This window comes from Rattus norvegicus, chromosome 5 (genome assembly GCF_021556685.1).
Source record: "Rattus norvegicus strain SHRSP/BbbUtx chromosome 5, alternate assembly SHRSP_T2T, whole genome shotgun sequence".
Classification (NCBI taxonomy): Eukaryota; Metazoa; Chordata; class Mammalia; order Rodentia; family Muridae; genus Rattus; species Rattus norvegicus.
In genome coordinates this window covers 18,303,884-18,329,245 of record NC_141538.1, presented here as the reverse complement: position 1 = coordinate 18,329,245, position 25,362 = coordinate 18,303,884, and the positions used below count along the sequence as shown (strand labels likewise).

Below are 25,362 nucleotides of genomic sequence, written 5' to 3'. Positions count from 1 at the left end.
GGCTTTTCTTCACTTTCCCAAAAAGTCCTAAGTCCACTAAAAGGCAATGTCGGACCAAGAATCAGATAGAAAAGGAAAAGAGGCTCTAGGTAGATGGATGTACTTTTCACTTAAACATTTAAGATGACTGAAGGCACATTCTGCTTTCTCTCCAGGACATTGCTCCCTTTTTGAATGTTTCTCTTTTCATAGTTAGTGGCAGTAACAGGCTCACCTGTTCAGATGCTATCCCTACTCCACCCTTCCCACCTGTCTGGCTGTGTTCTCCAATATGCTTCTTTTATCTTTGCCTGATGGAATTCTGTTCGCACATTTTGGATTCCATGGTAAAAACGAACTGCCTTTCCACACTCTTCTGCCCCAGCAGTCAAAATGGAAGACGTCTGTGACATCAAAAAGCATAGCGTTTTCTCTGCACAAGCAGCACACAGTCTACTTTGCCCTGGACACCACCTGGTGTTCTCACATCCAGCTCAATCTTGATGCTGTCCATGTGGAGACAGGGTCCAAGTGAGTGATCTTACTTCACACTAATCTCAATTCAAAGCACCTGACATTTCTGACTGTTGAGCGTGAGTTGGACTACCCCTGAACAGAGAAAACTAAATTAACTTGGTATTAATTAGGGTTGCAGTATGGGAAAACACAAAATCAAGATATCTTAAAATTGTGCTTCAAGCAAACTATTGTATTTATCTAACTCCAAATGGATCACATGTTGGGCGTTATGGCCTGTGCTGACAGAGGAGAGGATTCCACATAAGAAAGCAAAGGAGCCAAGGTACAAAGGCAGGGATTACCTGTTTAAGGAAACTGGTTTGACCATGTATGTGTGTAGGAGGTTTGTATGAAGGGGTATGTGTGTTTGTGGTGGCTTTCTATGTGTGGTGTGGAGGACACTTTGTCTGCAGCCTAGTTTAGGTGTACACCTATGTGAAATGGGATTCACCATGGCCTCCGTGGCACTATTAGAAAGTGTGACCTTGTTGAAGGAAGTGTGTCGCCATAGGAGTGGGTTTTAAGACCCTCTTTCTAGCTGCTTGGAAGCTAGTCTTCTCCTGTCTCCTTTTGGATGAAGATGTAGAACTCCCATCACCTCCAGCTCCACATTTGCTTGGATGCTGCCATACTCCAGCCTTAATGATAATGGACTGAACCTCTGAACCCGTGAGCCCTAATTAAATGTTGTCCTTATAAGAGTTGCTTTCGTCTCGGTGTCTGTTCACAGCAGTAAAACCCTATCTAAGACAGTTTCCTGATTCCACTTCTAGTCCTCTATGCAAGTGCTAACTCCAGTCTGATTTCCTTGATAAACAGCTACAAACTGGTTTAATTTGCTAGATCAACTAACAGAACTCAGGGAAATACTATACCTACCTTCGTTTGTTTTTTCATAAAAAACGATTAAAAAAATCAAGGCCAGGGAAAGTCACTGACCTCCATGCCCTGCGAGTGGAAGTCACCCTCCACTGCTCTCCATGTGCCCAGCTACCTGTAAGTTCTAAAGTCCCAGCATCTTGAACAGTTTGTGGAGGTTTTATTACACAGCTAGGATTGATTGAATCACTGGTCTTCCGTGTTCAACTGAACCGCCAGCCTTCCTCCCTACCCTGGGACCAGCCCTGTATCTTGTCTTCTTGTTTCTGGTGACCATTTCCAAACACTCTGAAGGCTTCTAATCCTTATTCAAATCATTGGCATGCAAAATACAGGCTCATCTTGGAGATTCCTAAGATTGCACTTCAGGGAGCAGGGATGAGGCACCTTTACGTATTTTTCAACATCACATCTTTTTTCCTTTATATCTCTCTGTGTTCAAAAATACTCAAACATGTCTCATAGTTATATTTATGAAAAAATCTCAAAATATCCTAGATATATTTGGATACTGCCAGCACTTGCGTAATAATAGAATTCTATTTTATGTAATCCACATTCTCTTATTATAAATATGGAAGGCATCTCTCTGTCCAATTAGACAGCCATACTATAGTAACTGGTGATGAACAATTTCTCCCGAGTGAAATGGTGAAAATATTTTCTGTGACTTTGCCTATTACCAAGACAGAAGGTATAATCTGTTTGGTTTTTCAAGACAAAGTTTTGCTATATAGTCCAGGCTGAACTTAAGCCAGGTCCTCCTGCTTCAGCCTCCTGAGGGCCAAGATTACTGACATGTGCCACCCTGACTAGTTATGTCGGTTCTTTCTTAAAATGTTTTTATAAAATATAATTAACGTTCAGAGCCTGATGCTTTGTTGTACATCTGCACAAGGAAATGATTAGTATAGTCAAACAAGCATGTCCATCGCCCTTGGTTTTACCACATGTTAATATTTTATTTGTAGAATAGCTTATAGCTATTTGTTTCCCCCGAAAACTGTTAGTGTGGGAAGAGGTCAAGGTGGGAAGGATACATATGATTTTGCTCCACTTTTGTGTTTGGCAGGCACTACAACCAGATGTCTGCTGTCTGTTGGGCCCAGTAGCTCTGATCATAAACACTCATTATGAGTGGCCAGAGCTCACTTACATGAATGGATTTCTCCCCATTCACGGTGCTTTTGGCAGTGACAGTTATCTGCTTGAAGAACCCATTTATCTCACTACAAAGTAAAGAAATTCCATGCAGGAAGTTGATAGAATCACCCAGTATTTCTTTCTTCCCAGAACAGTACTTTTTAATCAGAGATTACCTAGGGAAGTTACAGGTTTTCAATCCTTTAGATTTTTTATTAAATTTATTTGCCTATGTGCGTGTGCATGAGTGTGCGTTTGGTGACGCACACATGCAGAGAACTTGCGGTAGTCAGTTCTATCATGTGGGTGCCAGTGATTGAACCTCGGTCTTACTCTTGGCAGCAAGCACCTTTAGCTACTAAGCCATTTTCCTAGCCCTAAAATTCCATTTCAATCATACATTTTCTCCTTTGTTTTTCATTTTTACGTCTGTAAGAAAACTCTCAAATGTGTAGGTGCAGATTTCTAAGATCTTTGCTGATGTTAGGAGACAGATAGACAGGTGGTGTTTCCCTCCTATGTCTGTGGGAACTTGAAGCCTTACCCTTACTGCTAATTTTAAAGTGTTCACAGATCTATGGCCACTCAAGGGTTGAAAGTGTTACATGGAACTTGGAGGTGCATCTCAGTGGTTAAAACACTGACTGATAAGCAAGAGAACACAGGATTGACTCTCGGCATCCACATGGTGACTCACAGCTGTGGAAAACTCCAGTCCCAGGTATTCCAATGGCCTTTTCTGGCATCAGAGGGCACACACTTTATGTACATGGTACACAGATATACATATAGGGAAAACACCCATACACATACAATAACCCAATGAGGACTTAAAAAGAAAGCATTAGATGGAAAATTACAGAAGTATCCAATGGAGAGAGCTCAGTGGGTGCCAGCATGAGGAGGAACTCAGTTCAAATACCCAGAATCCATGTAAAGCCAGGTGCAGTAATGTGCATTTCTTATCCTGTTCATATGTAGAAATAGCCTGCCCCACTATCACCTAGTATTCAGTTCTGAAGGCCATGGTGTGTTTTGTGTTGTGGCCCAGTTGGCACCAGAGGCCCAAATAACCTATGCAACCACCTAGTCTCACACAGAAACCCAGGAATGGCCCAGATCCCCTACTGCCCTACTGATGCTGGTCCTGGGAGAACCGTGTAGAGTGTGGCACTGCTTTGTGAAGACCAGACCACAGCCTCTAATTTTCATGAAAATTGATCCTGTGTGTCACTATTGTTTGCTGTTCTCTTGGTGTTCTAGAGAGTCTTTCCACTGATTAATAGGCTGTTCCATGTGGGGGGAGAAAGATGTTGTTCTAGAGCTTTTAGGACTCATTGAGGAAAATATGAAGAAAAACATGAACTACTTGAAAAAGTTTGAATTGCTTAAAAGCCAAAAAATCCATGAAGGCTTAGAAGCATCTGGGAAGGAATCAACACAAGCAGAAAGTTGGAGGCAAATGGAGAGACACTTGAGAAAGGGTATCCTAGTTAGAGTTTTACTGCTGTGAACAGACACCATGAACAAGGCAATTCTTATCAGGACAATATTTAATTGGGGCTGGCTTACAGGTTCAGAGGTTCAGTCTTTTATCATCACGGTGAAAGCATGACAGCATCCAGGCAGGCATGGTGGTGGAGGAGTTGAGAGTTCTACATCTTGGTTCTGAAGGCAAACGGGAGAGGACTGGCATCCAGACAGCTAAAAGGAAGGTCTCAAAGACCATGCCCATAGTGACACATTTCCTCCAACAACACCACACCTACTCCAACAAGGCTGCACCTCCAAATGGTGCCATTCCCTGAGCCAAGCATATTCAAACCACCACAGAGGGGTCCATGTTGAAGCATGATGATATACTATTTCTAGAGAAAGAACTAAAAGATATCTGAACATTCTGCACAAAACAGATTAATGGCTGGTACTTAGTAAAAGATACTGTCACTAGCTGAAGTTCCCAGATTACAAGCAGCTGAAGCCAAAAGGATGCTCAGGGTACTTCAAATAAAAAAAAAGTGACCTGAACGATCAATGAATACTAGTGTGAATGAGAATTACCAACTTCAAAAGCTAGAAAAGGCATCTATAGGAAGCTGAAGAATGGGAAGACTAGGTGACTGGAATAGATAGAAAACTCCCTAAGAATCCAAAGAGTGTGCAGAAAGGCTGTCACAATTTTCAAAAAGTGACCTCCAATCATTCCATGTTTGCTGGCCAGTTAAGAAGACTGGGATGCCATGCTTGAAGAAGGTGTGACCAATGGTGGCAAACGATTCAAGTGCAGTGAATCACAGAAAGGTGTTCCATTTAGTGCCAAAGGGAACTCAAAAGGAACAGACTCATGTAACAGAGTCACATGCTCCTTTAAAGAAACCCCTCTCCAAAAGAAAGACAGCTAGTTTCCTGCAGGAATCTAAAGTCGCTAAGGCAAGTGATAACTTTACAGAGTACAGTAAAACCTTGCAGAGAGAAGAGGCAGTTTTGTAGCAGAAATGCCAGACAGTGAGGATCAATATAAAGTAAAATCTGAAGTGTTTCCAGACACAAAACAAAATCCCACAGGAAATGAAGAATGGAAATTACCAGAAAAGAAGAGAAACTTCATTAAGTAGAATATCATAGCACCAAGCTGCTGATGTGCTGGAGAGCTTAAGGAACTGGGAAGGACCAGTTTCCTTTCAAGAGCAGGTGACATCAAGGAGGAAAGAAAGACACACCACTGTTAGCAACTTGGGTGCTAAAATCCTCATTGTTCTAAGAAGAGAAAATGCTCACAATAGACAAAAGTCCACTGAAAGGGTCTCTGAAAGGGTCCACTGAAAAGGCCAAGAGATGATGAGCCCTCCCTCAGTCCAACTACATCCGAATCCTGTTCTACTCTCTAAAAACAAAGCACACTTTATTCCCATTCTGGCAGAAGCTTTACTAGGCTTCCTTTGGATAAAGTCACAGGCCAGTGTTTTCAGAAGTAGAATCCAGCTCCCGTGATAAGGAAAGTGACCTTGGTAATCTCCTGATTGCCTCTCTCTCTCTCTCTCTCTCTCTCTCTCTCTCTCTCTCTCTCTCTCTCTCTCTCTCTCTCTCTCCTCTCTCTCTCCTCTCCCTGCTGAATCAAAGCATCTGACCTCAGCTTTGTTCCTCCAACTCTTCATTCCATCCCTCTATTGTTCCCAATAGATCTCCAAGGACACTTTGGATGACAAAGGGTCCTCCTTTCTCTCCCCTCCTCTAGTAAACATATAAGAGCTTCTAGAGATGACTTCCCACTGAGGGATTTCTCTGAACCACCCCAGTTCTGAATGAAATTTGTCCTTGCTGAGAGGTTTCCTGCTGGCCTTCCCCAGGACAAATTCTTCCTTTCCCACATCTGAAAGTAGAAATAACTTCCCTTTAATATAAATTCCACCTTTGAATGAAACTAAAATGAAACTTGACAGCATTTGACCTCTCTTCAGAAGTAATTTGACTCCTCTGTCATGCTCAGTGAAGAAATGCAGTCACAGGTGGCTATATTCTTGGTCATGGTCAGGCTAATGGAATTACAATTACTAGGATGGTGATTTATAAATAAACATGATTAAATATGACTTTTATAAGTAGTTCGTTTTATTCTAGATAACATAACCATTATGTTTGATTATGTAAGTCACTTGCATAAACAAATAGTGTAAGTGGTTTGAATTTCAGAGGATATATTTTTATGCCACAAAATGCACTTATTATCTTGTAGACAAATATGAATTAACTCTATATTCATTTAAATTGTAATTGATTTTTTAGAAGACAGATCTAGAAAAGAAAAACAAAACATGATTTAATCTTTCTTTTCTTTTTTTAATTTATTTACCATCCAGCCATCTTCCTCTGCTGGTCTCCCTCCCACAGTTCCGAATGCCATGCCTCCTCCCTCCTGTCTCCAAGAGGATGCTCCCCCTCCACCAGGCCTCCCTCTCCCTGGGACCTCAAATCTCTCCATAACTAGGAACATCTTCTCCCACTGAGACCAGGCAGTTCTCTGCTGTATATGTGTCCAGGGCCTTAGACCAGCTTCTGTATGCTGTCTGGTTGGTGGCTTAGTGTCTGGGAGCTCCCAGGGTTCTGGGTTAGTCGAGACTGCTGGTGTTTCTGTAGGGTCACCCTCCTCCTCAGCTTCTTCTAGACTTTCCCTAATTCAATCAAGGGGTCCCCGATTTCAGTCCAAAGTTTGGCTGTAAGTATCTGCATTTGTCTCAGTCAGCTGCTGGTTAAGCCTCTCAGTGAACAGCCATGCTACACTCCTGTCTGTAAGCACATTTAGCATCAGTAATAGTGTCAGGCCTTGGTGTCTCCCCAGGTGGGCCTGTCACTGGACTGCCTTTCCCCTAGTCTCTTCTCTGTTTTTGCCCTGCAGTTCTTAGACAGGAACACTTCTGGGTCAGAAATTTCTACTGTCAGTTGGCCTTGTCTTGAGGCCCTGTTTATCTATTGGACGTAGATTCTTTCTGTTTCCTCTCCTCACTGTTGGGCATCTCATCTAAGGTCACTCCCATGGAGTCCTGAGAGTCTCTCACCTCCCAGGTCTCTGGTACTTTCTAGAGGATCTCTCCAACTCCTACCTTCTGAGGCTACATTATTTCCATTCATTCTGCTGGCCCTCTGGGCTTCTCTCCTGCCCCCCAATACCTGGTCCTTTCCACTTTCCCTCTCCTTCCCCTCCTCCACCCAAATCCCTCCCTCCTTCTGCCTCCTGTGATTATTTTCATCTCCCTACTAAGTGGGACTGAAGCATCCTCATTTGGTCTTTCTGCTTGTTAAAGTTCTTAGTATCTGTGGGTGGTACCCTATGTATTTGGTACTTCTTGGCTAATATCCACTTATTAGTGAGTACATGCCATTCATGACCTTTGGGTCTGGGTTGCCTCACTCAGGATAATATTTCCTAGTTCCATCCATTTGCCTGCAAAACTCATGATGGCCTCATTCTTCATAGCTGAATAGTATTCCATTGTATAAATGTACCACATTTTCTGTATCTATTCTTCCATTGTGGGATGTCTGGGTTGTTTCCAGCTTCTGGCTATTACAAATAAGGTTGCTATGAACATTGTGGAGCATGTGTCCCTCTGGTATGCAGAGGCATCTTTGGGGTATATGCCCAAGAGAGGTATAGCTGGATCCTCAGGTATGCGTCTTTCCAATTTTCTGAGGAAGGTCCAGATTGATTTCCAGAGTGGTTGTACCAGCTTGCAATGCCACCAGCAATGAAGGAGTACTCCTCTTTCTCCACATCCTTGCCAACATCTGCTGTCACCTGAGCGTTTTTTTTTTTTTTTTAAATCTTAGTCATTCTGATTGTTGTATGGTAGAATCTTAGCATCCTTTTGATTTTCACTTTCCTGATGACTAAGGACTTTGAATATTTTTTTAAGTGCTTCGCAGTCATTTGAGATGCCGCCATTGTGAATTCTCTGTTTAGTTCTATACCAAATTTTTAATTGAGTTATTTGGTTCTTTGGATGTTAGCTTTTTGAGTTCCTTACATATTTTAGATATTAACCCTCTATTGGATGTGGGATTAGTGAAGATTTCTTCCCATTCTGTAAGTTGCCAATTTGTCTTACTGATTGTAGCTTTTGTGTCACAGAAGCTTTGCAGTTTCATGAGGTCCCATTTATCAATTATTGATCTTAGAGCCTGAGTCACTGGAATTCTGTTTAGGAAATTTCCCCCTGTACCAATGAGTTTGAGGCTCTTTCCCAATTTCTCTTCTATTTGATTCAGTGTATCTGGTTTTATGTTGAAGTCCTTGATCCACTTGGACTTGAGCTTTGTGCAAGGTGAGAAATATAGATCTATTTTTATTTTTCTACATACGGACTGCCAGTTATACCAGCACCATATATAAAAGATGCTTTATTTTGTCCATTGTATGTTTTTGGCTTCTTTGTCAAAGACCAAATGCCCATAAGTGTATGGGCTTATTTTTGGGTCTTCAATTCTACTCAACTGATTGACCTGTCAGTCTCTGTACCAAAACTATGAATGTTTTAGAGTGAAATGTTCAGTCAGTCTGTCTGTCTGTCTGTCTGTCTGTCTCTTTCTTTGTCTCTGTCTCTCTCTGTCCCTCTCTCTCTCTCTCTCTCTCTCTATATATATATATATATTCCATTTGGTTCATAACATCTACTAGTTTCCCTGTATCTCTGTTTAGTTTCTGTTTCAATGACCTGTCCATTGGTGAGAATGGGGTGTCGAAGTCTCCCACTATTATTGTGTGTGGTTCAATGTGTGTTTTGAGCTTTAGTAAAGTTTCTTTTATGAATGTAGGTACCCTTCCATTTGGGGCATGAATGTACAAAATTGAGATTTCATCTTAGTGGCTGTTTCCTTTGATGAATATGAAGTATCCTTCCCAAACTCGTTTAAGAACTTTTGGTTGAAAATTTATTTAATTGGATATTGGAATGGCAACTCCACTTGTTTCTTGGGATCATTTGCTTGGAAAACTTTTTTCTAGCCTTTTACTCTGAGGTAGTTTCTTATATGCAGCAAAATGTTGGATCCTGCTTGCATATCCAGTCTGTTAGCTTATGTCTTTTTATTGGGGTATTGGGTCTGTTGATGTTGAGAGATATTAAAGACAGATGATTCTTAGTTCCTGTTTAATTTGTTGTTGGAGGTGAAATTATGTGTGTTTGTGATTCTCTCCTTTTGGGTTGGTTGTGATATGATTAATTTCTTGTTTTCCTTTGGGATAGTTTCCCTCCTTGTGTTGCTTTCCTTCTAGAATCTTCTGTAGGGCTGGATTAGTAAACATATATTGGAATATATATGTCATGGAATATTTTGGTTTCTCCATTTATGAATGGGAGTTTTACTGGGTACAGTAGCCTGGGCTGGCATTCTTGTCCTCCTAGGATTTGCACGACGTCTGTCGAGGATCTTCTGGCTTTTAGAGTCTCTGTTGAAAAATCTGGTGTAATTCTTTTAGGTCTGCCTTTATATGTTACTTGACCTTTTTCCCTTACAGCTTTTAATATCCTTTCTTTGTTCTATGCATTTGGTGTCTTAATTTCTATGTGACAGAATGATTTTCTTTTCTCGTCCATTATATTTGGTATTCTATAGACTTCTTGTACTTTTATTGCCAACTCTTTCTTTAGGTTGGGGGTGTTTTCTTCTGTGATTTTGTTGAAGTTGTTTTCTGGCCATTAAACTGGGAATCTTCATTCTCTTCTATTCCTATTATTCTTAGAGTTGGTCTTTTCATTGTGTCCTGGATTCTTCCACATTTTGGATTAGTAGATTTTTATGCTCTGTATTTTCTTTGGTTATTATCAATATCTTCTATGGTATCTTCTATGCCTGAGATTCTCTCTTCTATCTCTTGTATTTTCTTGGTAATGCTTGCATCTATAGCTCCTTCCTCTCTTTCCTAAGTTTTCCATTTCCAGGGATTTGACTATTTGTGATTTTTTTATTGTTTCTATTTCCATTTTTAAGGTCTTGGATGGCTTTGTATGATTAAACCTTTCATAGGACAAAATATAAGGGTCTCCTTTGTCATTTTCACCTGTAGTCCATATCCTTCCTAACCTGTGCAGCCTGAGAAGAACTGGGCATTGTCACTTCTGGTGGGCAGTGGGCAGTTGATCCCTATCTATCTTGCCCTCCAGGAAGTTTTGGTGCTGTTGACATCCACACCTTCATTAAGTAAACCCCTAATGTCAATCCGTATTCTAACGTGCTTCTCTGAAAAGCTTTCACTCATCCAAGGTTTCATTCTTTCTTTTGGAGTTTCCCAAAAACCTCCCTGTATAACCACATTCACTTTTTTTGTTTCACCTGTTTACTTGAAGGAACACCTCCTTTTCTCCTCCTTCCCTAACTCTACATTCACATCACTGTATACTTTATGTCTTCAACACAAGGACCTTACACCTGACATTTTCCCACAGGAACCTGTGTCCTGCCTTCACAGTTATTCTCTATTCTTTATTTCGGGCCACAGTGCTAATTACCATCTTTGCCATATGTGGGGTAAGTAAACTGAGGAAGGCAGCTGACGAGGATCTGCTGCAGATACTGACAAGGGCTGCTGTCAATGGAAGCCAGCAATTAGAGAAATTGCTCAGTAGATATTTCTTTGAGGGATTTAAGAGAGTAAAGATTAAGTTACTGGGGCTGACACTCCCTCTGGCCAGCAAAAGCCTCTGAACTCTCTTAAGAAGGTGGCAAGAAAGAGAAGAAAAGATATAAAATTCACACACACACACACACACACACACACACACCCACACACACACACCAAGTGAATGAAGCAAAAGACAGACTCCAATAATCTCTTATATACAAACACACACACACACACACACATATGCATTCATACATACATGCCTATATAACTATGACAGACATATGCACATACACACATTGAATGGTTAGAATAAAGCTCCAGCAAGCAGTCTCCAAGCATTTTACACATATACACGCACATACATATATAAACACATTTGATGGATGGAGCAAACTCCAATACACACACACACACACACACACACACACACTCATAGTTGATGAGTGGAAGGAACAATGTTCCAAACCCCACATTTTATTTTTTCATCCATAGCGTTAATATCAAAAGCCTTTGAAGCAGTATAAAATTACAATGTGGTTATATTCTAGTTTTTTCCTAGTGAATGACTATGAAAAAACCCCCGGTATGCTTCCCAATATATTTACAAGAAATAACATAGCATAGTTGAGGTGAAGAAAACAAATTATTCCTAGGAACTCATGTACATTCATAACTTAAGCAACTTCTTATAGATTATCAAAGTGTAAGCAAGCAAGGTATTTCTCTCAGACAATTTCCAGTTACAAAGAAAGGAGGATTGTTTATCTTTAAAAGTAATCTTAAAAAAATCTTAAGAGAATCAAAACTCTAAATTTTTATATAAAAATCAATCATATCTTCTTTAAATCCTCAGAATATATATATGTATATGTGTATATATATATTCATTAGCAATTCTTATAAAGTCATACCAGGACGCTATGGGCAAAAATTGATGATTAAGAAATCAATCATCACACCCGCGGATCCCGGCCCGCAGCAGCTCTCTGCTCCCAAACCCGGTGGGAGAGAGACCTCACCGCCTGGTCAGGTGGGCACTCCTGAGGCTGCAGAGCGGAGGAGACCACCAACACTGCCCACCCCTGCCCATATCCCTGGCCCAAGAGGCAACTGTATAAGGCCTCTGGGTTCCCGTAGGGGAGGGCCCAGGAGTGGCAGGACCCCTGCGCCTGAGACACCGCCGGAACCTGAAGGAAACAGACCAGATAAACAGTTCTCTGCACCCAAATCCCGTGGGAGGGAGAGCTAAACCTTCAGAGAGGCGGACACGCCTGGGAAACCAGAAGAGAATGCACTCTATGCACATCCAGATGCCAGAGGAAAACACCAAACGTCATCTGGAACCCTGGTGCACAGAGGCTCCCGGAAAGAGTGGCGCAGATCTTCCCGGTTGCTGCCGCCGCGGAGAGGACTTAGGCAGTACCCCACGAGCAAACTTGAGCCTTGGAACCACAGGTAGGACCAACTTTTCCCCTGCAAGAAACCTGCCTGGTGAACTCAAGACACAGGCCCACAGGAACAGCTGAAGACCTGTAGAGAGGAAAAACTACACGCCCGAAAGCAGAACACTCTGTCCCCATAACTGGCTGAAAGAAAACAGGAAAACAGGTCTACAGAACTCCTGACACACAGGCTTATAGGACAGTCTAGCCACTGTCAGAAATAGCAGAACAAAGTAACACTAGAGATAATCTGATGGCGAGAGGCAAGCACAGGAACCCAAGCAACAGAAACCAAGACTACATGGCATCATCAGAGCCCAATTCTCCCACCAAAATAAACATGGAATATCCAAACACACCAGAAAAGCAAGATCTAGTTTCAAAATCGTATTTGATCATGATGCTGGAGGACTTCAAGAAAGACGTGGAGAACTCCCTTAGAGAACAAGTAGAAGCCTACAGAGAGGAATCGCAAAAATGCCTGAAAGAATTCCAGGACAACATAAATAAACAAGTAGAAACCCATAGAGAGGAGACACAAAAATCCCTGAAAGAATTCCAGGAAAACACAATCAAACAGTTGAAGGAATTAAAAATGGAAATAGAAGCAATCAAGAAAGAACACATGGAAACAACCCTGGACATAGAAAATCAAAAGAAAAGACAAGGAGCTGTAGATAGAAGCTTCACCAACAGAATACAAGAGATGGAAGAGAGAATCTCGAGAGCAGAAGATTCCATAGAAATCATTGACTCAACTGTCAAAGATAATGTAAAGCAGAAAAAGCTACTGGTCCAAAACATACAGGAAATCCAGGACTCAATGAGAAGATCAAACCTAAGGATAATAGGTATAGAAGAGAGTGAAGACTCCCAGCTCAAAGGACCAGTAAATATCTTCAACAAAATCATAGAAGAAAACTTCCCTAACCTAAAAAAAGAGTATCCATAGGCATACAAGAAGCCTACAGAACTCCAAATAGATTGGACCAGAAAAGAAACACCTCGCGTCACATAATAGTCAAAACACCAAACGCACAAAATAAAGAAAGAATATTAAAAGCAGTAAGGGAAAAAGCTCAAGTAACATATAAAGGCAGACCTATCAGAATCATACCAGACTTCTCGCCAGAAACTATGAAGGCCAGAAGATCCTGGACTGATGTCATACAGACCCTAAGAGAACACAAATGCCAGCCCAGGTTACTGTATCCTGCAAAACTCTCAATTAACATAGATGGAGAAACCAAGATATTCCATGACAAAACCAAATTTACACAATCTCTTTCTACAAATCCAGCACTACAAAGGATAATAAAGGGTAAAGCCCAACATAAGGAGGCAAGCTATACCCTAGAAGAAGCAAGAAACTAATCATCTTGGCAACAAAACAAAGAGAAGAAAAGCACACAAACATAACCTCACATCCAAATATGAATATAACAGGAAGCAATAATCACTATTCCTTAATATCTCTCAACATCAATGTCCTCAACTCCCCAATAAAAAGACATAGATTAACAAATGAGGCAATGAGGACCCTGCATTCTGCTGCCTACAGGAAACACACCTCAGAGACAAAGACAGACACTACCTCAGAGTGAAAGGCTGGAAAACAACTTTCCAAGCAAATGGTCAGAAGAAGCAAGCTGGAGTAGCCATTCTAATATCAAATAAAATCAATTTTCAATTAAAAGTCATCAAAAAAGATAAGGAAGGACACTTCATATTCATCAAAGGAAAAATCCACCAAGATGAACTCTCAATCCTCATCTTCGGTTGGTTTATATACAAGTGTGCAATTTCTAGGCTTGAAAGTAAAATGATGCTATCTGGTGCTGGATAGAGGAGCCTTATTTTTTATTATGACAGCTTGCTATTTTTGTAACATGGTGATTTGGTTGAACACAATAAAGTACAGTAGTAACTGAAAAAAAAAAGAAATCAATCATCGGGCTGGAGAGATGGCTCAGTGGTTAAGAGCACTGACTGCTCTTCCTGAGGTCCTGAGTTCAAATCCCAGCAACCACATGGTGGCTCACAACCATCTGAAATGAGATCTGATGCCCTCTTCTGGTGTGTCTGAAGACAGCAACAGTGTACTCATAATATATAATAAATAGACAAAATATTTAAAGAAAAAGAAATCAATCATCAATGAGAGTCAAGTCAGCCCATTCTGCCATTGTTATTGTTCCCTCACCATAAAATGTCCCCAATTTAAATAATAAGAGTGTACCTTTCTGAACTTTAAATTCTCCCCTAAGATTTTCTACATCAAAGCCAGTAGCCAAACCATCTCAATCTAGCTTCACTAACAATTTTATTTTTCCAACAATTTTCTAAGGTTGGTGGTCATTGCTGACAATCTACATCTCTAGGTTCTTCTCTAAGGTGGTGATTGAATCATGAATCTGTTCCAGCAGCAATGTCTAGAAGACATTGAGATTATTATTGTGAGTGGCAGACTGGAAGCCCCATTAAAGTTTTCATACAATTCTTAGATCAAGAGGGACATGAGGGCAACAGGCAGAGCAGTACTCCGTAACAGCCTGATGTCCTCAGGACACATGCTCCTCAGAGGTGTACACATCCATCGTGGCAGTGGTAACTAGTGAGCCGAATACCATGAGGTCTAGATCCCTTTGTCATTCTTCCTACATGGCCCTCAGCATCCCAGTAGGCACAAACTTTTGCCTCTTACACACTACGGTTTTCTTAATTCCTTTTCTATCACCATAAAGGAAACAAACACACACCATGATTAAGTAAACGTAAAAGAAAGTGTTTACCATATCAGAAGGTGAGTCTATGTCCTCACATCTAGGCATACATCCTAAAAATACCACCCCAGTTCAGCTATAGAAGTAATTTAAACACTGAACATATTAAAGTCAGACCACTGCCTAACAGCACATGCTTCTTTATATCAGCTGAGAAGTCATAAAAGCAACACATCTTAGTAGTAAGGTACATCTGAACACTCAGTACCATTTGCAATTAAAGGAACAAGGCTTTGCTGTTAACAAACCTGATTCTATGGTTAGGACCACAATAGGACAAGTAATTAGTTACATTGGATCAGTCTAGGGGCTACAGGAGAGCCAGAAGATAGAAAGTAGTATATAAAAATGGCAAAACTCCTACAGTATCAAACATGTCAAAAAACCAAAATGGCCCAAACTGTACCCCTTTTATTTCACCAAGAGAATAAAATAAAAGCAATGCTAGAATGTAATTTAATGTAAAAATAAACATCTATGGGTTCAAATTGGTATAAATAGAGTACCACCTTGGGGACACATGTCTCATGCAGTATTCTAAATTGTTCATATGAGCATGCTCAGGAGAAGAAAGAACCAGTCTCCCTAACATTCATGTAGAATACAGTTACAGCCTTCTAGAGAAGGGCAAGCAGAAACTCTACCATGGAGACACACATGATAAACGCTACCTACACCAGATAAAGAAATGTTAACATAGGCAACCATAATTATGCTGATTATATGTATACTTGATCAGATTAAAATGATATCTTACGTATGAGGTATTTCTGAAACCCATAACTCCAGTCTAATCATAAGAAAAGCACAAATCAAAAGGACATTCTATTCAATCCTTTGCAAGGACTCCATAAAACTGTTGAAGTCACCTAAATCCTAGAAAATATCAGATAGTGATATTATCAACCAGAGATCTCAGGGGCTAAGGTATGACAATCACAAGTTGAAGGCTAGCCTAGCATATACAGCAACTTCCAGATCAGCTAAGCATCCTGTCTAAAACAGTAACAACAAAAGGAAACATTGAAAAAAACATTAGAGTTAGAAGACCCCAAGGAGACAAGGTGATTGTAATGTGAGACCATAAGGTGGAAACAAAACATTGAGTAAAAAACAAGCTTCTCTGAAAATTCAGAGATTATGGACCTTGCTGGGTGATCAGGTATCCCTACAAGTTCACTAACTCCAATAAATTGATGCCCAGTACTCTAAAGAGGAGAAGTGTGGTGTAGAGTGCTTGGGAATACAAGTAAAATTCCCTGGACCTCTAAATCTGTTCAAGAATGAAGTTATTTTAAAAATATAGCAGTCTTAGACTGGAGAAATGGCTCAGTGGTTAATAAAACTGACTGCTTCCCCACAAGACCTGGGTTGAATTCCCAGCACTAACATGGCGGCTCATAACTATCTGTAACTCTAGTCCCAGGGGATCTTTCATTCTCTTCTGGCCTCCTTATGCACCAAGCATGCATGTGGCACACAGACATGCATGCAGGCAAAACACCTATACATATAAAAATGACTAAAATAAAAATACAGCATTCTTAAAGCTAAGAGAAGGATAGGGGTGTTCTGTATGAGGTGGAGAGAGAGATGGGATAAATTTAATCTACATGCATTGTGTTCGTATATGAATTTGCCAAAGAAAAACAAAAAAATGAAAATAAATACTCTCAAAACTGACAAAGATCTTAAATATTCTGTTTTTCATAGTATTAGGAACTCTGTCTCTTTGAGGATAGTTGTGAGTAGAAAAGGATTTCTCAAATGATTATTTTTGCTTTCAAAAGCTTTTAGAAAACTAATACAAACCTAACCATTGTGGCTGAAACACTCTGATGTAATCTAAGTGACCTGGAACATGTTCTGTATTATGTAAATGTTTGGAACTGTAAAAAGGTAAATCAGTAACAATGAACCTGGAATATGTCCTATGTGGAGGATGTTTCATTGGGAGAACTTTGCAGGTAGGTAGATCTTTACAGCACACAGTAGCCAATTTGACTAATGATCTTTTTCCCAAAGAAATAATAGACTCTCACATCACGAATTCAGTTTTTTAGTGGGCTCAGATTTCCATATGAGTCAAGTTGTATATTCTCCCCAAATTTGTTCTAGTCCTGCGTAGCAGGGAACACGGCTTTATTGGAAAGTAAGGTAACTATATATGTAGTTAGTTAAAGTGAGGCCAGAATATGAAAGAGAGAACCCTTGGTTCAGCTTCACAGGAATCCTTACAAGACGATCGCCACATGATAAAGGAGACAAAAGCAAGACTTGAGTGTCACCCCAGAATTCCAGGAGCTCTGGCAACCACGGAAACTGAAAACAGACTGGAGAGAGCTTTCTCCTGAGTCCTCACAGAAAATTGCCCAGCTCACAGTCTCATCTCAGACTTTTGGCTTCCAGAATTATTAGAGAATAAGTTTCTGGAATTGTTTGGCACCCAATATCTGAGATTTTGTTGTGGTAGCTCTGGGAATCTAAAATAGTACAGTCATATTTCTATAGAGTATTTTGGTATCTATAGAGGATGTGGTTGCCATGAGCCACAGCAGCTCAAGTCTTTTATATAGCCTGCTGTAGTATTTTCATATAACATATGCATGCCCTCTGAATCCTTTAACTTATTCTGGATTACTTATAATATTGAATACCTCCTTAATACTATATAAATAATATTATTAAACACTGTTTAGGGAATAATGGCCAGTGAAATGTCTACACACACTTAATTCAGACACATTTTCCCCGAAATATTCAATATACAGTGGTTAAGTCTCAAGATGCAAGAACCACAGATGTACAAGTCTGACTGGATTGTGTCATTTCTTAAGGGAAATGCATCTATTTTCTCTATATTTAGAGTCTGAAAAAGTGGCTACAACTACTCTCCTAGATCGTCTGTAGATTCTAAGCAGACATGGACATGGACACCACATACGACATGGAAAGTGCTCCAAACATACCATAGTCCATTGGAAAACAGTCTAATGTTGTACTTACAAGAAGCTCCCCGATGCTACCACTGGTCAATGGACCATATAGAAAGAAGTAAAGCTTTGAGTAGTAAGAAACAATCTATTTGATATCATTTTCTTATCACATATATAATTTGCAAATTATATAAATAGTATCAAATCATTTTTACTATTTCTCTGTGTATATCAGTGTTTCTGCTGTATGCATGTGATTTTTCAGGTGTGTATACATGTATAAGTCAGAGGAAGACATCGGGCAACTCCTCTTTCTATTATTCTCTGCCTTATTTCCTTGCGATGGCATCTCTGAATCAGAAGTGTGGCTTTTGGTTAGGCTGGCGAGCCATGATTTGTCTATTCCTTCCCCTCAGGGATGAAGTTATAGGTTTGAACTTCAACAATAGGCATTTCACATGGGAACTGGAGATTTGAACTTAGGTCTTAATTCTTGCACAGTAAATGCTCCAAACAACTAGTCTTTGATTATTTCTAAAATGTTTGTGTTCACCGTCACACAGAAGCAAAGCTTGGATTCCCAAACTCTTGCCTTCTTTCCTTTCTCACACTCATGTTCTGAGCTTACACACTGCTAGCAAAAGTAGGCTTTTTACAAGAAGGGTCCTCACACATTCCTTACCTCCTGGGATATAAAGGGCTTTCACTTCCCCTGAGACTCCATCAACATTGCTCAGTCTCCATGAACACTGACTCATCTAGGGGTAACAAATGTGCCTTTCATGCTTCATTCACTGTATGTGTGGTTTATAAAGAAGTCAAAATGTAAGGAAAATATCATAGTTCTAAATGTTGAACTGGTAGGGCTAGTGAGAGGGCTGAGTGATGAAGGGTGCTTGCTGACAAGCCTGATGATCTGAGTTTGATATCTGGGACCCACAAGCTGGAAGGAGAGAACAATTTATTTTCTGACCACCATATACATCCTATGTCACACATACCAGCAGACGCAAAATAAATAAGTACAAGTCTTGGTGTTTTTGTTTGTTTTTCCTTTGTAAGAAAAAAGTAAATATATAACAGGCAACAGACCCAAAGGCTTAAGTATTCATTAAGTTCATTTTATTTTCTACTACGTGTATGTATGTGTGTAGTCCTAGTGGGTTTAAAAAACTGCATTTTTCTGGATGGCATGTTTTAGTGAGTAGCAGGGAAGTCTGAAGCGAAGCCTCTTCTTTAAGTTGTGCTTCATTCCAAGCTGAAGTCACATAAGCAATCAATCTCATGAATGACCTCAAGAGCACCTCAACTCCGTTGCTCTGGCTGCTGTTCTGGAGAGAGAATTATGAAGAGGACAAGACAGATTAGGATAATCACAGTCACAGAAGTATGATATCTGGACCAGCCAGAGTTAATAAATGATAGAAATGCCAGAACCCAGATGAATATTTGGAGATGGAGTATGCAAACTCATAGTCTGATGGAGTGGAGAGGAAAAAGTACAGTTAAGCAGAACTTCTTGAGGTAGGCTATGGTCTTCATTTAAGTTTAATTGCTGTGATGAAATACTGTGATCACAGCAAGATTTAACTGGGGGTGACTTACAGTTCAAAGGTTTAGTTCATTATGATCATGGTAGGAAGCATGATGGCACCTAGACAGGCATGGTCCTGGAGAGGTGGCTGAGAGTTCTACAATCAGATCAACAGGCAGGAAAAGCAAGTGAATCAATGGACCTAGCTTGAGCTTCTGAGACCTTAAAGTCCACGCCCTAGTGACACACTTCCTCCAACAATGCCACATCTACTTCAACAAGGCCATACTTTTGAATAATGCTACTCTCTATGTGCTTATTGGAGATTCCCTGGGGTGGGGAAGCTATAGAGAAAGCAGGAAGGCAGGAAGCTCTGATAGAGCTCTAGAGCCCTGGGATTTCACTAGGCCAGAGCAAGGGATTTGAGATAAGCTATGCACACCACATCGATCTATGTGTTTAGTGCTATATTTATGTTTTAATAGTGGAAATCAATCCTGGAAATTACAAAGTCCTTTTTTTTTCCTTTTCAGAAATATTTCCAAGAGACCTGACCTTGAAAGACAAATTCATAAAGCATTTCACAGGTAAGCATATGCTCTACCAGTGACTCAGTTGCAAAAAAAAGGACTTTATATAGAATCCAGTCTTAGATAATGGAGCTGTGGAGATTAATGTCTAGAAGACGCTTAAAGTTTATCTGTGTTTCAGTCAACTGCTATTAACTTGTTTGAGCTGTAATGTGTACCAGAACTCAATTAGCAACAGAATATAAAGGATATTTTAGAGAAGAGTAGGAGCAATGATTTACTGAGAATCATGTGTCTTAGTGTTTCATTGCTGTACAGAATCACCATGACCCAAGCAACTCTTACAAAGGAAACTATTTAATTGGGGCTGGCTTACAGTTTCAGAGGGCCAATTCATTATCATCATGGTTGGAAGCATGGCAGAGCACAGAAAACATGGTGCCCGAGGAGCCGAGAGTTCTATATCGGTCAGCAGAGGGAGAATGAGAGACACACTGAGTATAGCTTGAACAGAGAGGACTTTAAATCCTGCCCCGACAGTGACACACTTCCTTTAGTAAGGCCGTACCTACTCTAACGTGGGCACTTCCTTATCTTCAGATGTCTCTGTATGATATTCAGCAACAGCATTTGACAGTTAACAGATGGGTGTGTGTGAACTGAACTCTAATTGTAGTACTTGGGCTGAGAAGACAGGAGGATCAGGATACACGACACCTTGTCTCAGATTTAAAAAACTAAATTAAATATGATAATTAATAGATTCAACTCTCAGATTTGATTAAGTAGGGGAAAAAAGCATTTAAGGAACACCGTGTCTTTCTCCTTTTACAAGCCTGGGATGTAACATAGTAAAAGACAGCTGAGGTGAGTAGCTGCAGAGAAGTGATAGCAGTGTGTGCGTATGATCTGTTGCTCTTCTAGAACTTGGACAATGCATTGTTTGGAAACGACTCACAAAGTTAAAGAGCAAAATTGTGTCATATTTCTTGCTAGCATCTGTCCTTATGAGTGGCACAGACTCTATCTACAAAACCCTCTACGACCTAAGAAAACACTGCAGAAAGCAGGATAGAACGATTGTAAAAGCCTGAGGATCAAGACCCTTGCTATGAGACTGTGTTTCCTAAGTGATATCAGAAGCTACACCCATAAAGTCTCACCAACATAACCACCAACATATGGGCCTAACCAGGAGGATACCAATAAATATACCAAACCGCGTGCGGAAATGGCCACAAGGTTTCAACCCTGCACAAAGAACTAAGGGCAACTGAGGAAAGTTGGGAGTAGTGGTTTAGCCCTCACTTAGGAATAGCACAACAGTTGGTTGTCCAGAACATACAAGTAGCTCACATGGACTCGAAAGGTTATATTTAGGTATTGTATATACATATATTTATGTATATACATCATATAAATGTGTGTATATATACATATAATGCATATATAAAAAGAGGTGTAAAAAGAGGCCATTAATTTGAAGGAGAATCAGTAAGAGTATATGAGACTGTTTAGAAGAAGGAAAGTGAAGAGAGAAATGTTATAATTTAACTGCAACTTCAAAAATAAACAAAAAAGCAGAAAGAGAGAGAGAGAGAGAGAGAGAGAGAGAGAGAGAGAGAGAGGTGTGACATATGCTCATCTGCCTCATCTGTCTCCTGTTTATAAAACCTCAGTCCTGCCCTGACTGAAACACAGTCTAAATCCTTCAGTGTATCCCTGAAGGCCATTGGCCATCTGATTTATTCACACCCCTTTTCAGTCCATTGGCCAAATACAGCCCTTCCTGAGTTTCCCCTTCATCACTAGTCCATCAACACCCTCTGCCTGTCCTCTCCCACTATAGCCTGGCTCAGTGGGTCCCTTGTGGCCATACTCTTCTCCTTTAAAGCACATCACACTCCCACTGCAAGCCTTCTCAGATGATCTGATGGTTTGATTAGGTATGGCCCCCTTAGATGAAGGCTAGGCATGTGGAGAGATGTCCCTGCAGGGAGACTCAGAGAGGCCTTTCTGTGAAGCTGTGAAAGCAAAGTCTGGATTGCCTTGGAGACCCATAGAGGTTAGAGACACCAGGGCCATGGGATACCTGCCAAGAAAAGCTGTTAACAGGGAATGGAACCATCCCAAGAGAAAAAAGTAACTACTGAGTGTTGGGGATCTGACTGTGGGCCAGGTGGAAGGAGAAACATTTTGGTGCCGTTTCAAAGCCTTGCCCCCTTTGCAATAATCCTTACACTAATAAGCACACATTGCTTCAACTAAAAATAAATGTCATCACTAGAAGCATTACTTCCCATTAAGTAAAAAAGAAGGACATCAAAGTCACTCTGTCTTTGTTGGGTTTTTGCAGATTTCCCTTCAGCCTGGGGTACCCTCTTTGAGTTCCTCTAGCGTTCTACTAGTCAGAAGGTTCCATGATGTGAGATACTGAGAATGTAGAATGAACTTAGGTCAACGTTCACTGCCTCCCACAGAGTCTGAGTGAAGGGAGGAATTCTCAGTCCAGTTCTTTAAAGGGCAGGAAGGATGGAAACTACAGTTACACCATCTCCATCCACAGAGTGCTAGCAATTTGTTTGGAAGACATGCCTCTGTTTATAATAAGCATTCTTTCCTGTTTTCCAGGACCTGTCACATTTTCAGCTGAATGCAGCAAACACTTCCATCGACTTTATCACAATACCAGAGATTGCTCGATGCCAGCTTGTAAGTTGCCTTGGCAAACTTTAGAAGAACAAAAAAAAACTTATCCAACAATAAATGCATATAATTTCATGCTTCAGCGGTCTTTGGGTGGGACATGATAGACTAAACATTGGATGAGATGCTATTTATAACCTTCCAGTACTCAAGGTTGTGTGTACTGTCCAAACTATAAGGAATGAGTGAACATATTCTGGTTGGAAATATTTCCAAGTCTAAAACCAGCCAGATTGTCCTAAAGACCAAAATGTTTGTCAGGACTGAAACCGTTTATCATTATTCAAATTCCTTGGTATAAATAAAATACTTTTTCACATAAATGAAAAAAGTGAGCTGTCTGTGAAGTGCAAGTCAACATCTCTAAGTTATTTTGAAATAAATGGTGTTTATATCATGTCATTTGTACAGTGTGTGCTGGGTTTTTGTGAATGATGATAGCCTGCTAAGCAATGAGCTCTTTGGGATACTTAAGTTCCTGGACTTAATAATAATTCCAAACATAGCACTAAAGGGCTATCCTTCAAAATGCCCAGTTATAATAGTGTATGGTTAGCTGAGTCACCTATTTCAAATTCCTTTCTAAATCTAAAACTTCCTTTTAAAGTGAGTAACTTTTGAGCATTGTGTTTCTTGCCAACTAGATGACCTTGAAAAGTATTTAGGATGTTGGGTTAGATTTTTATATTTCTTCAAAATAACTTACATTTAATGACTAGGGAAGATTAAGCACACTAGTTTTGTTCCAGTTTGCTTCCCTGTTGCTATGATAGAACACTGACCAAGAGTGATTGGGGAAGAAAGATTTACTTCAGCTTACACTTTCACATCACAGTCTGGTCATTGATGGGAGCCAGGCTAGGAACTTCAAAGCCAGAACTGAAGCAAAGGCCATGGAAGAACATTGCTTACTGGCTTACTCCATGTGGCTTTCTTATATATCCCAGGACCACCTTCCCAGGGGTAGGCCTGGGCCCTTCCACATCAGTTATTAACCAAGAAAATTCCTCATAGGCATACCTACAGGACAATCTAAGGGTGATAATTTCTCATGCAAGTGTCTTCTTCCTAGCTAACTGTAGTCTGTATCACATTAACAAAATGAAACAAAACCAAACAATCAAAATAACAACTCAACTAACCAGCTAAGAACTCAAGGCAAAGACACTGGCTAACAGCACAGTTTGGGGGAGAAAGGGCAGTTTGGAGAGTTAAACTCCTAGTTGCTATGAGATAAGTCACATTTGCTTGTCTTTAAAGCAAAGTGGTTGAATTTCCATGTTTCCAGAAGATAGAATACCGAAACCTAGGTTAAGCATCTATGCTAAGTGCTTATGGTTGTTACATGTAGCAGTGACAATAACGTTATTTCTTTCGAATTCATAGCAATTAATTATATATATTATTCCCTTTAAATGGCTTTCCTAGATTATAAAAGATGTGCTAGATTGCTGACGAGATTAGCTGTGAGTCCACTGTGCTCCCAGACCTAGGAAACTTGTGCTGTGAGTATCTGTCTGTCTGTTCATTTATTTAGTTATTTATTTACTTTTATTATCCCGATAATATTTCTATTTTTATTTGTATTCCTCCTCCTCTCTGTCTGCACACCAGCCTGCTTTCTTAGGGTTGTATTTCAGGAAAGATAATATAAAATATAAAATATAACCATTAAAAGTGTTAAAGTATTTTATGTGTTTGAAAACCAGTTTCTTACTATTTTATCCTCTTTTCCACTTCAGACATTTCATAAGATGCAAATATAATTTGAAGAAAAAGTACCTGGAATCATATTTAATGTAAAAAGTGGACACGTTTAGTTTTCTACGAACCGTCATGAAGTAACTTCCCAGGAGTAACCCAGTGGCGTCCTGCAGGAGGAAGAAAGCTTTCCTGATTCTGGACACAAAAAGTTATAGTATTGTTTTTTAGATCTCATATTGTAAATAGAATATTTAAAACTGTACCTTATTTTTGCTAAGGATATTATTTTTTATAGTTAATATTACTTAGTAAATATTTAATTATATGAATTGTAGCTCAGTACTAGTGAAAAATAAGTATTGTATATAATTTTAGTGATATGTTTGTCAGATATTGTGTTCAGTTTTATAATTCTTATTTAATATTTAAAAGACTTTATTAATAATTTGTTGTCTTTATTTCCATTACTTTGAACTGTGAATTTTATTAAAACAGGAATATGAAAAAATTTGTCATTTCTTTTCATGAAAGCTATTTGAGTGAAGTAATAATATGAAACCTGATACATATATATATATATATATATGAATGAAACCTGACATACATATACATACACCTGTGCATATGCATACACTGCATATACATATATGTATATGTATGTAACAAGTATACTGAGGTAATTTTTGTTTTTAGAGATTAGATAACATGGTTTTGCTGTCTTAAATAGAATAAAATCAGGTGGTTTTTGATAGTTGACATGTGTGCCAGGGAGTGAGATGATTATGTGTTTTCTGGATTCTTTCATTGGACAACAACAAAAAATCATACTTGGATTCATTCAATTACCTTCACTAACTTACAAGAAAAACCCATGACAAAACATTTGAAAAGCCCTATCCTTTCAGAGAATAGACAAAACCCAAATTTGAGGGATGTGTGAACAGTACAAATGCTGTCTATGTGTTGTTTTAAGAAAGGGTCTCAGGTAGCCCAGGCCAACCTGGAATTTGCTTTGTAGCCAGTGATGACCTCTCACTCCAGACTGTTCTACCTCCTGCGTGCTGATGTGACCAGATAAAGCCCTGTGC

The 25,362-nt window shown here is 39.8% G+C and overlaps 1 protein-coding gene across 2 annotated transcripts in view; it reads left to right on the top strand.

Moving 5' to 3' along the window:
- The window catches only part of Alkal1 (ALK and LTK ligand 1), a 30,123-nt gene extending 5,641 nt beyond the window's left edge, over positions 1 to 24,482 (top strand). The window contains 4 exon segments of one of the 2 annotated variants that reach the window (NM_001302143.1): positions 19,868 to 19,921; positions 22,496 to 22,576; positions 23,999 to 24,075; positions 24,313 to 24,482. In NM_001302143.1, the coding sequence (NP_001289072.1) occupies positions 19,868 to 19,921; positions 22,496 to 22,576; positions 23,999 to 24,063 (200 nt within the window). In that variant the 3' untranslated portion in view covers positions 24,064 to 24,075; positions 24,313 to 24,482. 2 annotated transcript variants of the gene reach the window in all.
- Positions 24,483 to 25,362: the final 880 nt, after the last annotated feature.